A 15831-nucleotide genomic window follows, 5' to 3' on the forward strand; every position below is an offset into this window, starting at 1 on the left:
TTTTGCTGTGCAGAAGCTTTTTATTTTGATGTAGTCCCATTTGTTTATTTTCTTCTTAGTTTCCTTTGCCCCAGGAGATATATCTGTAAACATATTGCTACGTGAGATATCCGAGATTTTACTGCCTGTGTTTTCTTCTAAGATTTTTATGGTTTCATGCCTTACATTTTAGTCTTTTATCCACTTTGAATTTATTCTTGTGTATAAGGTGTAAGTTGGTGGTCTAATTTCATCTTTTTGCATGTGTCTGTCCAGTTTTCCCACCACTATTTATTGAAGAGACTGTCTTCACTCCATTGTATGTTCTTGCCTCCTTTGTCAAATATAATTGGCTGTAATGGTGTGGGTCAATTTTTGGGGTCTCTGTTCTGATCCATTGGTCTATATGCCTGTTCTTGTGCCAGTACCAGGCTGTTTTGGTTATAATAGCTTTGTAGTATAGTTTGATATCTGGTATAGTGATCCCTCCTACTTCATTCTTCTTTCTCAAGATTGCTGCAACTATTCGGGGTCTTTTATGGTTCTATATAAGTTTTTGGAATATTTGTTATAGCTCTGTGAAGTATGCCATTGGTATTTTATTTGGGATTGCATTGAATCTGTAGATTGCTTTGGGTAGTATAGACATTTTAATTATATTAATTCTTCCAATCCATGAACATGGTATATGCTTCTATTTGTTTGTGTCTTCCTTAATTCCTTTTTTACAATGTACTATAGTTTTTACAGGTCTTTTACCTCCTTGGTTAAGTTTATTCCTAGGTATCTTATTTTTGTTGTTGTTGCAGTGATAAATGTTGTTAGTTTCTCTGAGAGATCTTAAGAAGAGTGTTTTTCAAGGTCACATGGCTGGGAAATGAAAGAAATAGGATTAAAAACTCAGGTTGTCTTTTTTTCTTAAAATCGCTAGTTTTCCCACACTGGCCCGTGTTGTTCAGATTTAGAGTGTAGTAGGCCCATGCACTGAAAGGTTGTGGTTTCGATTCCCATGTTGTTCAGATTTAGAGTGTAGGCCCATGCACTGAAAGGTTGTGGTTTCGATTCCCAGTCAAGGGCACTTACCTGGGTTGCAGATTTGATCCCTGGCGCTGGTTGGGGCATGTGTGGGAGGCAACCAATTGATGTGTCTCTTCTCTCTCTGTTTCTCTGTCTCTCTCCCTCCCTCCCTCCTTTTCACCCTCTCTAAAAATCAATGGAAAAAATATCCTCAGGTGAGGATTCACAACAACAAAAATCACTAGTTTTTTCAGTAACTGATTTGTAGTAGGACTCAAGTGACTGGGACTTTGTGGTCTTTAAGATGAAGTATTACCTCAGGCAATCATAGTGAGAAAGAAAAAAAGGGATATTATGGGAAATTATTATTGATACTGAGCATTACATGAGAAAAATGGAATTAGGACATATTTGAACACAAGGTTTAGGTTCATGGATAGCTTTAGCAGGTAATGAATTATAATTATATGTACCTTGTTCTTTAAATAAGAACTTCCCTCTTGTTTCCAAAGTTATACATGCTCATTGTTAAAATATTAGAAAATATAGATAAGCATAAAAGAAAATATCTTTCCGGACATTTGCTTAATATGTTTACATTCTTAATACATTTATAGTAGAAGCATTTCATCAAGTGGGCCGATAGATTTTCTATTTAATGTTTGGATTCATTAAGCATGAAGTTAAATTGATTTACATTAGGATGCCTGTATGGTTTTAAATGCTGGGCCTCCAGGAGATTTTTCAGAATTGTTTTGTGGTCTTTTGCTGAGGAGCAAATAATTATTTCCAGGTCTTCTGCAATTTATTGACTACATTTACTTTACTGTTTACTTCATCCAGAGAGAAAAAATGAGCTATGATTCTCTTGGTACATTAGAGTCTCATAAGTAATTAACTCTTAAACAAACAAACAAAGAAAAAAAGGCTGATCCTTAGCAAGCATGTATTTCCTAAAGGTGATCGAGCACACTGAAGTGGTTATTGCTTATAAACTCACCATTTTATGGATAAGCGGCAAACACTGTGTAAATACGTTGTGGAAACAGAGAACAGGAACTCACCAGCCTGACCCTGACTCCAATGATATGACTTCAGGTGCATTCTTGAAGCCTACAAGGTTTTATTTTCACTAAAATTCATTGAGAAAAACACATCTGACTGTAAGGTAACATCGAATCTATAAGTTGATAAAACAACTATGACATTTGAAGTGTTATTTGTGAGGTTTTTAAAAATCTTTATAGAAATGAGATGACTTCTGGTCAAGCTAATTTTCCCCATCATAGCCACTTATCTACATAACTAAAGCAAAGTGGGAGAGCTATGCTGCAGGGGTTAGATTTATTACCAGATTTTGTTCTAATGCTTCTCCTTCTTTCCTCTGCCTGAACTTCAACATTTGCTTTAGTTAAGATTATCCAGATTTTTTTTTTTGGCTACTTAAATGGTAAATATCTCAGGTGATGAGAAAACCTCTGGTGTTTTAAATTTGTCTACACAAATTAGTGTAGGGTAATTTCTGCTTAGTTCCTCAAGTATTTATTATTCATGCAAAAAGGAAAAAGACTGTTATCTTTGAGTGTATGAATTTGTTGGTATTTGTAAGTGTCATGCAATCAGTAGTTTGAATTTGCTATTTTATTTTATGTTTTGGCTAGTTAAATAACAAGGAATGTTAAATACTGTAGAAACCTGATTGTTTTATACAAACAAAATTATTTTGAACTAAACTTATCTGATACCTGACCTTCATCTTAAATTCTACAGATGAAAATGTCAGATGCCTCTGTTGGATTAATGAAAACTAAATGTCAAATGGAAAAATGATTATAAGCTTTACTTATATAGTTTTAAGGGGATAGATTCTGTGAAAATGAAGGCTTTAATAATGGCTAGAAGTGGAAATTTATTTTTATTATAAGGAATTACAAATAATTCTATACAAAAATTGGAAGTTTTGTCCTAAGAAATGAAACTAATTAAATATAGTTGCATCTCTGTGTGTGTGTGTGTGTGTGTGTGTGTGTGCATTCTATACAAAAATTGGAAGTTTTGTCCTCAGAAATGAAACTAATTAAATATAGTTGCATCTCTCTGTGTGTGTGTGTGTGTCTTTAAAAAATGAAATGATAACATTTTTCTTCAACAAAACCTGAAGCCTTTCAGTTAAGTAAACAGAATAGTGTACCTGGGGCACTAGACTTTTTTTAAAAGTCAGTTTGAAACTGATAAATTATAAAACACTGTATATCTTAGGGATCTCTGACTACTACCTCATAATTAATGATTAGCTAGTTTCTGTTAGAAATAGTAGAACTTTAGGAACTGACAGTTTCTAAGTAGATGAGTACGTAAGTTCATTATCAATATATAATGACTGCTTATGAATGAAGGAGGATGACAAGATCAATTTGAAGTGAGAGGAAGAGATGGTGGAACAAATTTGAGGAGGAGGAGGAGGAATAAGATTTATTGCTTTTGGTTATTCCAGGTGTACTTGCTTTGCTTCATGAAACACCTGGACTTAAAACAAATTTTTTAAAATTTATTTTTATTTTTAAATTGACTTTTAGAGAGAGGAGATAGGGAGAGAAAGAGAGAGATAGAAACATCAATTTGCTGTTCAGTTTATTTATGCATTTATTGGTTGTTTCACGTATGTGTCCTGACTGGGGATCGAACCCACAACCTTAGCATATCAGGATGATACTCTAACCAACTGAGCTATCCAACCAAGGCATGTATTCATTTCTAATGGAAGAAATACTGAGGTAGAAATCCTGACTGGACATTCCTAAATTCTATCCAAGTATGTGTAACCTACTCAGGATTATTCAAGAGAAGTGGTAGCTGGAGTTTTACAGTAGCTAATATTTTATAAAATACCTAATTGTAGATATCTGGGAATTTTTGTTTTTGTTTTTATATTTCTAAGACTGGCTTGAGGTAGGCATGGGAAACTTCTTGATATGACAGAAATTTTATTCAATTGTACTGGCTTAACTGCACAGAATAAATTCTTTTGCTAAGATAACCCTGGAAATTGCCGAAGTTATTTTATTTCTTGTAATTTCAGTTAACTGAAGTTTCTATTTCAGAATACAAATATAGGTTTACTATGGTGAACCTGTCATGAAATATTAAATTATATTAATGATTATAAATGGCTAATTTGAGTTTCAATTACTATTGAATATGTTTGGTTTGATGATGCTGGGATATGGAACTCTTGTATAACAATATTAAAATGGGCACAGATAACACAGGAAGTTTTTTTTATAAAAGTGGCCCACAAATTGTTCTACTCTAAAATGAGATGGAAACTCACTTATGGGAATTGTCATCAGGACCAAAGATATGGACCAAAGATGTATGTTCATGTATTCTTAAAAAGAGTTGAAAAGTTTTAGTTTTAAATTTCCTGAAAATGTCTTTTTGTATTGTATTTGCAGAAAGTGAAATTCTATTTGAAATTTTAGTGTAAAATTTTAATAATTTCAAACAGTGAAATGCAAGTTTATAAGAGATGGGATATATTTTCTCTTTTACTAAATCTTCTATAGGACCTTTTCTTTCTGTCCTCAATGCCATTACCTTGTTCTAAGTCTTTCAAGAGACTTTCAACAGTGATGTGCTATAGTGAGCTTATTGTTAACTTTTTAGGAAATTTGTAAGCTGGTTGTTAAGCACAACTGGTATTAAAAATTAAATAATCTAAACTTATAGTTAAATAAATTTTATTGAAACAAAGGTAATAAAAATTGCTTACAATTCCTTGGTCTCCAGCTTCTTTAGTTGGCCCCTGCCTAAATTCCTGATGTCTCTACAACGTGTCCTTCCTTTAAAGGCAACTGAATTAGGGCCCAGTGTGAAGGCTAAGTAATTTCATCAACCATTTCTTGCTAAAATATCAATGAGTGACAATGGCTTATTATGTTACTTTTTTCCACTAACTTGCAATATTTGCATTCTTAACAAGAGCCTTAGCAAAAAGGATGATAATTAGTTTTTTGTCTTTATTGCCCTGTCTGATATATTGCGGATTATTCCTGGAGAACAATAAAAATAATTGGGAACCGTTTGAATATTGCAATTAAAGTAGTGCCATGACCATGCAATATCTGCAGTGACATGATCTAGACAGTGATGTTACACCCACCTGGTGCCATCCTGGTATCAAACATAAGCACTGGAAGTAACCTTGGAAATATAGGTGGCAGTTAGGCTGTGAAACATTTGGGACAGCAATTTAGGATATAAACTCCATCATGTTGATTATGAGTCTTTGTAAACTTAAACCAAAAAGTGAAAAAGTGAAGCAAGTGTTTACTACTAAAAAATATATGTGCGTGTGTGTGTGTGTGTGTGTGTGTGTGTGTGTAGTACTTTCCAAGGAACTTTCACAAACATTAGCACATTTTGATGTTAACTTTAAAATCTTGTTACGTAGCCTGGCCAGTGTTACTCAGTGGTTGAGTGTTGAGTGTTTCAATTTTATTGAAACAAAGGTAATAAAAACTTGAAAGTTATCATTACCTAATTATTTTACATCTTACTATTTTCTATACTATTGAGGTTATTTATGCTCATTGTATCTGAATGATAAACATTCTATATTATGATATGCGATTGTGTATCTCTTCCCAACTATATGTTCAGTGACTTCACATTTGGTAGTGGGAGTATTTATTTACACCAGAGAAACTGGCAAATGACATGCCATATTTTTCCCTTTGCTTTTGTTTTTCCTGGAGAAGGGATGGTTAAAGTTTTGCCATTGCCTACAGTCTGCCACCTTTTGGTCTTCCTGCTTCTAGGCTCATCTTCCAGCTGTTTGTCTCATACAACTCACCATGCTTAATTTTCTTAAATAGGAAAGCTGCACATGATAAAGAAAGAAATGAAATCAGGAGAATGTGCTAAAAATCTATATTTTTTGTCTTTACTAAGAGACAAGTTTAGCATCTCTGAGTCTCCATTATTTTATCCTTAAACTAGGAGCATTATTTTCAACTTGTTCTACCTAAAAAGATTTTTTTAAATTGATTTCAGAGAGGAAGGGAGAGGGAGAGAGAGATAGAAACATCAGTGATGAGAGAGAAAATCATTGATCGGCTTCCTCCTGCACACCCTCTACTGGGGATGGAGCCCACAATCTGGGCATGTGACCTGACCAGGAATCAAACTATGACCCCCTGATTCGTAGGTCAACACTCAACCACTGAGTAACACTTGGCCAGGCTACGTAACAAGATTTTAAAGTTAAAATCAAAATGTGCTAATGTTTGTGAAAGTTCCTTGGAAAGTACTACACACACACACACACACACACACACACACACACGCACATATATTTTTTAGTAGTAAACACTTGCTTCACTTTTTCACTTTTTGGTTTAAGTTTACAAAGACTCATAATCAACATGATGGAGTTTATATCCTAAATTGCTGTCCCAAATGTTTCACAGCGTAACTGCCACCTATATTTCCAAGGTTACTTCCAGTGCTTATGTTTGATACCAGGATGGCACCAGGTGGGTGTGACATCACTGTCTAGATCATGTCACTGCAGATATTGCATGGTCATGGCACTACTTTAATTGCAATATTCAAACGGTTCCCAATTATTTTTATTGTTCTCCAGGAATTATTAGCAATATATCAGACAGGGCAATAAAGACAAAAAAACTAATTATCATCCTTTTTGCTAAAGCTCTTGTTAAGAATGCAAATATTGCAAGTTAGTGGAAAAAAGTAACATAATAAGCCATTGTCATTCATTGATATTTTAGCAAGAAATGGTTGTTGAAATTACTTAGACTTCACACTGGGCCCTAATTCAGTTGCCTTTAAAGGAAGGACACGTTGTAGAGACATCAGGAATTTAGGCAGGGGCCAACTAAAGAAGCTGGAGACCAAGGAATTGTAAGCACAAAACTGGACCTGTTTGATTTTGGGGGCTAACATGCATTTTGATACATTACCAAATTCTCAATGACACAAAGTTTTAGACATCTCTGAAGGAAAAAAAGATGCTAAGGGAAAGAGCATGTTTGGGGATCACTACTTGGAAGTTCATTTCCTTTCTTCAGTAAATGAAATTTCATTCAAGAAAGTCTCAATGCTCAAATTTCATTTAGGAATTTCTCTTTGTACATGATTTCTTTGTTTTATATTTCTCTTCCTCTCCCTCCTTTTCCTTCTGCTTTTTATATTTTCTTATCACTGTGAAGATTATTCTGCCTTATCCATGATAATTAGAGACAATGTACTTGAAAATAACGGGGTATCCTGCCTAATTATTTACCATACCAGCTTCACTAGTTTCAATAATCATAAATTGTTATTTATGATTCAGGGTAAGGAGACAAAATATAAGAAAGTTATGATCCCCACCCTCAAGTAATAATTCAGACATGATAATTAAACAATTTGATATAGACTACTCATTAACCCTCCAGCTATATATAGTCAATTCGTTAAATAGCTCATTGCTGAGTTTCATGTGCTATGGTAACACATGTGTAAGGTTTAAAGGGTGTTGATTGAGAGTCTACTTTCTTATCCACAGATCATTTTATATTTGAAGTGGTAGAGACTGGACTTTAGCAATTATAGCAAGCTATAAACTCCAAATATCTGGTTATTTGGGGGCTGTGTGTGTTTTAAGAATACTTCTAATACAAAATGTTTAGCAGGTTTTTTTTCCCTCTAGGAAGGATTCTACCATCATTCTTGATCCTTTTCTTACATAGCAACAGTCACATTATTTCATAGGTACTGGGTGTTTTATACAGATGTGTCCCATAAGATATGAAGCCCTGGTATTTATGTATATGTTGACTTATGTTATTCATATTTATAGTATGTGTCCACCCTTCTCCACATGCCAGAAGATTTGAACTGATATCAGATTCCAAGTCTGTATTAGAGACAAAATCAAGTAAATGTTTCTGTCTTTCTCTTTATTTTAGTTGGACTGGACCAATTTTGGGGAAAGGGTACAGACAGCGCCTGGAGTTGTCAGACATATACCAAATCTCTTCAGCTGATTCTGCTGACAATCTCTCTGAAATATTAGAAAGGTATGTTCATATACATTGCTTATTAGTTGGAGAGAGTAATTAATATTAATTACTTAGAGAACACATATTAGAGGGTTAAATGTGTAAAATAGCATATTTAAAACAGGAACATCTTATTTTCTTTCTGAAGTTTGGATCAATTAAGAATTAAACAGTGAAAGGATGGAAGAAAACATTCTCCTGAGAAATTATTTTTTTTTCTGAAAAATACATATTCCACATATTAGAAATATGAGAAGTTATCTGTCTTTAAAGAACATTAGATGGATATTTTTAAAGACTGAAATAACATCTATATGAAGGAAAGTATGTATATTTGCCTCCAAAATCTTAAATTTTGAGTATAAATGAAATCTTAAGGTAATGGCTATTGGATAGCAAAGAAACATAAAAATTTCGTGATTTTGAGTACGTACTGGCCATCAGCCATAGTGTCTCTCTCAGCCACTGTGGGAGGAAAGCATTATTATCTCCATCTTACAGAAGAGCAAACTGAGGCTCAGAGAGTTGATGTAATTTGCCAGTTAATGATTGACAGAGCCAGGATTGTAAAACCAATGTCAGCACTCCCAGCCTCCCCAGGAACAGTTTCTCCCGTTACAAGAAGTCCCTTTTCCTAAGAGTACTGATTAGAACCCTTTGGGTGCCAGAGAAAGAAACCCAATGAACTAGCATAAGTAAATACAAAGAAGGACTTTATTGGCTTTGTAGTCTAACTGTCTGAAGGCCCAGGTGGAGAACTAACCTTAGGCACTGAGTGAAACAGGGACTGAAATACCAGCTGATGGTATATGCCTTCTGTTGGTTTTATGTTCTCAGAGGAGCTTCCTCCATGCAGTGAGTCCTCAGAACTCTTAGCTAATATCTTTATAAACCACAGGGAACAGAGCCCTTTCTCCTTGACCAAATGTGAAAAATTTCAGAGACTCTTGAGTCACATGCTCACTCCTTGGACCAACCACAATCCATGAATGAGCTAGATGGGGTCTTGTGCCAGCAGCACAGGGTCTGATACCAAATGAAAGGGAGAGGGAGTTAGCAATAAAATAAAATAAAAATCATAAAAATGAAAATTTGCTACTAACTACTGTACCAAAATAAAGTTGAGTAGGCTTGCAATTTGATTACTTTATTGTCATTAAAGTCATTTCATTTTTTTTTTACATTTTTAAGGCAAAGTAAGATATTCAACCTTATTTTTCTTTATTTTAATCAAAGAATTAGGCCAGTAGGAGTAGAAAATTAACATTTTTAAGACAAAGGACCAATTCCTAAATCTGCTAACTTCTCTTGGGCTACAAATTATTCAAGTCCTACCTATTAAAAAAAGTTCTCAGGTCACTGCCCCCATTCTTTTTCTTCTTTTTCTTTCATAGCTAATATTTCTCTGCTCTGCTGGTATTTTCATTTCTTCACCTTTTATTTACAACTCAGCTCCCTAAAATATGATTTCCATGTCTACCATGTTCCTAAAACCACACTGATTGGGGTTACCAGAGGCCTCTTAATTGTCAAATATAATGACATTTTTCTACATGACTTTAGTGTTAAATATTTCTTCTCACCTTGAAACCATTTCTTTGGCTTTTCCATCTGACTCTTCCTTTGGAGGAAAGCTGTGTCTGCCTCCATGTTTACCTTGTTGTGAGTCACTGAATGATATGGATAGGAGGCAAGCTCCATGTGTGTGGGGAAGAGGGTAGAGAAATAGAGAGATAAAATAAGGTAATTAGGCATTATAGATAGTAGGCTTCTGGGGAAAGCCGTTGTTCATGTACAGAGACTACCAAGCTTGCCTATAAATCTCAGTCGTGTGTTCTTTCTTTGGAGTAGCTTAGAACCACCTGTAATAGTAGTAGATTGATAGTTACATGAATAGCCGTTGATCAAATGCAAAGCTTTTATCTAGTTCATGCCTGTTGTTCATGAAACTTTTCATCTCTACAGTTTAAAAATGAAAATGAAGGTAATATTTAGAGATACCATATTTTACCCTCTTGAGAAGGGTAAGAGGGGCTTTTACTAATAGAAAGTAGTGGCATAACTTAAAATAATTATAGTCAGCTGATGAACCTATAGCACTTAAAAGAAAACAAAAGCATTTATGTATCAATAATTTTCAGACCATTTAACTTATATTCCTACTAGAAAATATAGAATTTGATTCTGTTCTGATCTTGTAATATCTTACTTTAGAATGACTTTAGGTAGTTGACAATTAAGTTTGATGATACTTGTGTCATGTCCCTACATTTAAAAAACAGAGACTAACAAGTTTTTCTAATGTTAAACCACAGAAAAATACATTTGACTTTCTTATCTTGTTTTTTATTTGATGGTTAAATTATATAAAATGTACTACAATTCTAAACAGGTAAAAATCAAGAGGTGAAGAAGAAAAAACCAAATACTTGTTTATCTTTTTCCTTGTTCCAATCATAGCAATGTCTATTCACAAGTCATACTTTATTGTCTACATTTTGTGTTGGTTTTAAAAAGCCCAGAACCTTTCTTTAACAAATAAAATTGATATAGGGTAGAGCATTGAATTCTGCCAAATACCTGACTGAGCGTTGGTGTTTGAAGGTCTCCAAAATTTTTATCTCTTTAATCACTTGGTTAATCTTCTTGGATGTCCTTGTGAGTAAAACTATATTAAGGAAAATAAAACAACTCAAATATTTGTACAATCACCTTATTGGTCCCAATTTTATTCCTTTGCAGAGAATGGGACAGAGAGCTGGCATCAAAGAAAAATCCCAAACTCATTAATGCCCTCCGGCGATGCTTTTTCTGGAAATTTATGTTCTATGGAATCTTATTATATTTAGGGGTAAGGATGGCATTTCTACGCTTATTATGGATAAAATAATTATTAGGTCTAATTCAGCCAGTGACATATATGACTGTTTGTAATTTTTTGGTATCTTCATGCTGCATTGTTTCAACAAAAAATAACAAAATGTAAAAATTTGGCAGTGAAGTATTCTTGTTTTCTTAGTCTCCTACACCGTTATCAATGTGAAGAGAGCACTGTGCCTAAAAATGCCAGGCTTTGTGCTATCTGGGACGTTCCTGAGCTGCTGTCATATGTGACTTTGATCACTAGAGCCTCATTTTTTTATCCTCATCTGAGGATATATTCATTGGTTTTTTAGAGAGAGAGAGGAAGGGGGTGAGAGAGAGAGAGAGATCTATTATTTGCCTCCTGTGGGTGCCCCAACTGAGGAGAGAGAGAGAGAGAATGAGAAAGAGAGAGAGAGAGAGACTTATTAGTTGCCTCCTGTGGGTGCCCCGACTGGGGATCAAACATGCAACCTGGGTATGTGGAAAACCACAACCTTGTGTGTGTGTGTGTGTGTGTGTTGCTCCAACCAATGAACCACCCGGCCAGGGCATCTGAACCTTGTGTGTGTGGTGTGTGTGTGTGTGATGCTCCAACCAATGAGTCACCCGGCCAGGGCATCTGAAACTCATTTTGAATCCTTGGTTATAACCCATACAAGGCAATGGAAAATTGAAAACAACCAATGAGTCACCCGGCCAGGGCATCTGAAACTCATTTTGAATCCTTGGTTATAACCCATACAAGGCAATGGAAAATTGAAAACTCCACCCGGCCAGGGCATCTGAACCTCATTTTGAATCCTCGGTTATAACCCATACAAGGCAATGGAAAATTGAAAACTTATTTAGTCTTGAAGGGAAAGTTATGCACAAATTTGCTTTGGGATGTGAACTACCATCTGGGTGCACTTGTGTTCATATTGGCGTTATGCTTTGCAGAATTAGCAGTGTCCCAAAGAGATGCCATACCAATTGCATTGTTTTAAGAATCTGTAGTGCCATCACACCAGATTGAAAAATACATTGAAAAACTTATCTTGACAGAGATGACCACATTTATGTTGAGAAGGTTTTGTGCTACTCTAAATAATCTGTTGGAAAAGTTTTTCTGCCTTTTGAAATTTATCTATCTACCTATCTACCTACCTAACCACCTACCTATCTGTCTATCTACCTACCTAACGATCTATGTATTCCTATACAAACCATCAACAGTTTGGAGATGAAAATAATTTGTTCAGAAATGTGAATAAGATAACTGAAGAATTCATTATCTTTTAAGATATCTTTGAGGTAATTTTTCTCAATAAGAGCACTCATAGCTTTGGGAAACAATTTTATACATAGTGCCTGGTTCTATTGACTTAATTTTTAAAAATTATTTTGTTAAAACATTTATGTATTGATAATTTTCAGACTATTTAATTTATATCCCTACTAGAAAATGGAGAATTTGATTGCTTCAATGACTATATTCTATATATTTGAATTAGTTTATAAAAGTATAATTCACTCTTGTCGTATCATATAAGAATATAACTTTCTCAATAAATCATTATTGGATTGAAATAAAAAATACTTCAAACAAGTGTTACATTATAACTAAGATTGTGGTGAAATTAAACATTTTTTCTAGTCATGTTCTCTATCACATGCTACTCCTAGTAATTAACATAAGCATATATGAATAGAAACTGGGAGAGAGGCCTATTTATCAAGCTCCTTTTATTCTCTGGTTTGTGAAATAATTTATCCACCAGCCTAATGTTCCTTGTGAACAAAAGCACTTACCTAAGTATGAAAGAATAGATGATACACAAACATCTTTATTGACATTATTTTTTGGCCTTGTGTACACAGACCCCAGAATGAACATGCTATGGTTTAATATTTATTGCACCTAATCTGTTCCAGGTTCAGCATTAAGCCCTTTATGCAGATTATTTCACTCGATTCTCTTAATAGATCTAATATACAGAAAAGGAAATTGAGAATCAGGGAAATTACATGACTTTCTTAAAGTCATGCATATGGTAAATTTGAATGATAGCCCCAAAGCGTGTGATCCTTCTACTACCTCAGATTACACTTGCTGCATAACTATACCTGTAATGGTTGTATTTAGGTTCTCAACAGAACGGTGACTCTAGTAACCAGTCTTGAGTCTGCTGAGTTTCTTTGCACCTTCTCAGGAGACACAGGTTATCAGAAGCTTTAAGGTCGAGGATTCTTCCTGGGCCACCTCAGGGGCAAATCTGAAGGGAGTTCACAGCAGAAAGCAGGAGAACCAACTAGAATCTTCTCACTTACTTACACTTAGGGAAAGCACTGTATGGAATCCACCCAAGAGCCAGCAGCGCCGAGGATCAAACTTACAAACAAAATTAAGGAGTAGTAGAATGGAGTGGGTGTGGAGGACTGACTTATTCTTAAACTTCTCAAGTTTAAAAATATCTCAGCAAAAGGAATCATAAATCCTTTCCTGGGTGAGAGTGAGGGGAGAGGTGCTCCCAAGCTAATCTGAGCCCTGGGCTAGAGGTCTGCAACCGGCAGCACATTTGAAGGGCAAAGTTTATTTGCAAAAGGAACAGAGTATTGACGAGGAAAAGAATCAATGGCATAGCAGCTGAAATGTATATGCTGAAAAGGCATGGAGAGGAAAATTAACATTGGCAGTGGCTCACCCTTGTCACAGAGAAAACGCTGCCTCGCTGAAGCCATTCGGTTTTAAGTAAAGTGTTGAAAACTGTAAGTCTTAGAGAATTTACATAACTACTGAGGTGGTTAAAATGAGTGTAGCTTTTCAAGGCATCTGATTGCAGAACTCTATTTGGTGTTGTTGCTTACAGGGAGAAAAAAAGGGGAGAAAATGTAGACATTATAATAAGACCTCTATTCTTTTAAAAAAATTATCCCAATGCCTCACTACTTACAGTGTTGTTGTTTTTTTTCTGGGCATTCCTTATTTCCTTTGTGTGTGACATCTTAGTAATTTTTAAGTTTTATGAAATGAACAGGGATTCTTGAAGTTTCTATAACACTATTCTTGGTAAAAGGTAGCCTTACTTTCAAAATGGCCTATATATCCCACTAAATCAGGATAACTGTGGTATAATGTTTGATTGGTTTCAGTACTGATTGAAACAGTACTGTACCATTTGCTGTTGACCATGAAAGCTTAAGAAAAAAGGAAATGTCATCATGAGGAGCTAGTCTCTCTGCAATGTTGATGTAATTTTAAATCATATTAGCTACGGCCTCTCATCATTAACTATGTACTTGTTTTTCTTCATTTGGCTTAGCAGCCAGATTCAACATTGTCTTTAATATCTAAGGCTCCCAGCATAGAAAACAAACTGGCTGTTGAAACTGGCTCTGTGAGACTCAATTAAGGGTAAACAGAGGAAGCCAATGTGACAGAATTGTGCAAGCAGATTACTGAGAGAATATGGTTATCACAACATATTTATTATGATAAGAAATTCACAGGCATTCACTCAAAAATATTCTCGATTCCTAGGCAGCTCTGGACATATTTCCATCATCAAATTGTGATACGTGTCAGTGCAACTTGGGTGAAATTACTTTTATGCATTAAATCTAATTTAATTTGGTCAAGACGGTAAATGTGGTATTTGCATCCTCTGACAACCACATCAAAATTGCAACTAAACTACAGAACAACCATCATTCATAACCACCTGAAATCTTGCTGAACCAAAGTCCTATAACTAAGAATATACAGAAGCAATGTTGAGATTGGTAGGAGTGGAAGAGAAGCAAAATGGGCTGGTCCCACATTCATGGTTGGTGATTAAAAACCAGGAGGGATATCTTGGCTGTTGGTCCCAGCCCCAGGGTTTCAGTGCCAGGAAGAGAAGTCCCCATAACTTCTGATTGCATAAACCAGCAGGGATTGTGGCTAAGTGAGATGGAGCACTTCTATAGTCTCGGGCATGCCTCTCAAATGACCCACGCACAGACGTACTCGGGCTCACTCTGAACTTTAGCCATTGGGCAGCAGCCCAAAAGGCAGCAGGGATGTAGGAGGAGAAACTGAATTGTCTGGCTTCAGGTTGAAGGCTGGAAGGCCAGCTTTCTCCTACAGAAGTACTGTCGGAGGCCATTGTTTCTTAGGTGAGCATTCCCCCCACAGAGCCTGCAGGCTGGCACCATATCTGAGTCTCCATTAGCCTAACACCCTTTTCCCTGAGCAGGTGATTCCCTGATATCTCACCCCACCCAACTTTAGGGCTCATTCAAGCTATTTCCAGTGGTTTTCTCATACAAACAACCTGTCTTGGCTCATGCTGTAGACTTTCCTGAAATCTCTCAAAGGTCCATGAACCCCAAACAAGCAGCATTTGGTCTCCAGGTGCCCTATGCTTCTAAGTAACCCCATGCCTGACACTAGTCGAAGCCAGCCTTAATTCACAGCTTGGCCTCTCCTGGCCACCTCCAAGCCAGCAAAAATAGGAGCCATCTGAAGATTGCTCTGTAGCTAAGCTAGGCAGGACACAGGTGGCAGCTGACTTTGGCCTGCAATATCTGGGTAGCCCTAGAGCTAGCACACCTGGTGGACTGCTTCAGGCTGAAGCGCACCACCCAAGCACCTTCATGAATGACACACTCAAGAGAGACTCATTTGGCACCAGATCCCTGCTAAAAAGCAAGTTCTGCTCCATTGAATCAGTCTCTGCATGGCAGCTCCTCTGTTGCAGTCTTAGCGAGTTCTTGCAGCTGATCAGCCTCGGGGTATATCCCTCTTATTGAGGTGCCAACAGCAGTCAAGGTCAACTACAACAGGAGTGTGTACACAGCTTGCACAGGATGCCTACTTGAAGCACCCAACTCAGGTGACTGAGGAGGCTGTGCCACTGGGCCCTGTAGGACACCTACT

General features: G+C 36.0%; 1 protein-coding gene across 1 annotated transcript in view; it reads left to right on the forward strand.

Moving 5' to 3' along the window:
• Positions 1-15831, forward strand: part of CFTR (cystic fibrosis transmembrane conductance regulator (ATP-binding cassette sub-family C, member 7)) — a 195095-nt gene that overhangs the window by 31709 nt on the left and 147555 nt on the right. The window contains exons 2-3 of the mRNA XM_005871579.2: positions 7974-8084; positions 10809-10917. Of these exons, the coding sequence (XP_005871641.1) occupies positions 7974-8084; positions 10809-10917 (220 nt within the window). The remainder of the gene's footprint in view (positions 1-7973; positions 8085-10808; positions 10918-15831) is intronic.

Source organism: Myotis brandtii, unplaced genomic scaffold (assembly GCF_000412655.1).
Source record: "Myotis brandtii unplaced genomic scaffold, ASM41265v1 scaffold348, whole genome shotgun sequence".
Classification (NCBI taxonomy): Eukaryota; Metazoa; Chordata; class Mammalia; order Chiroptera; family Vespertilionidae; genus Myotis; species Myotis brandtii.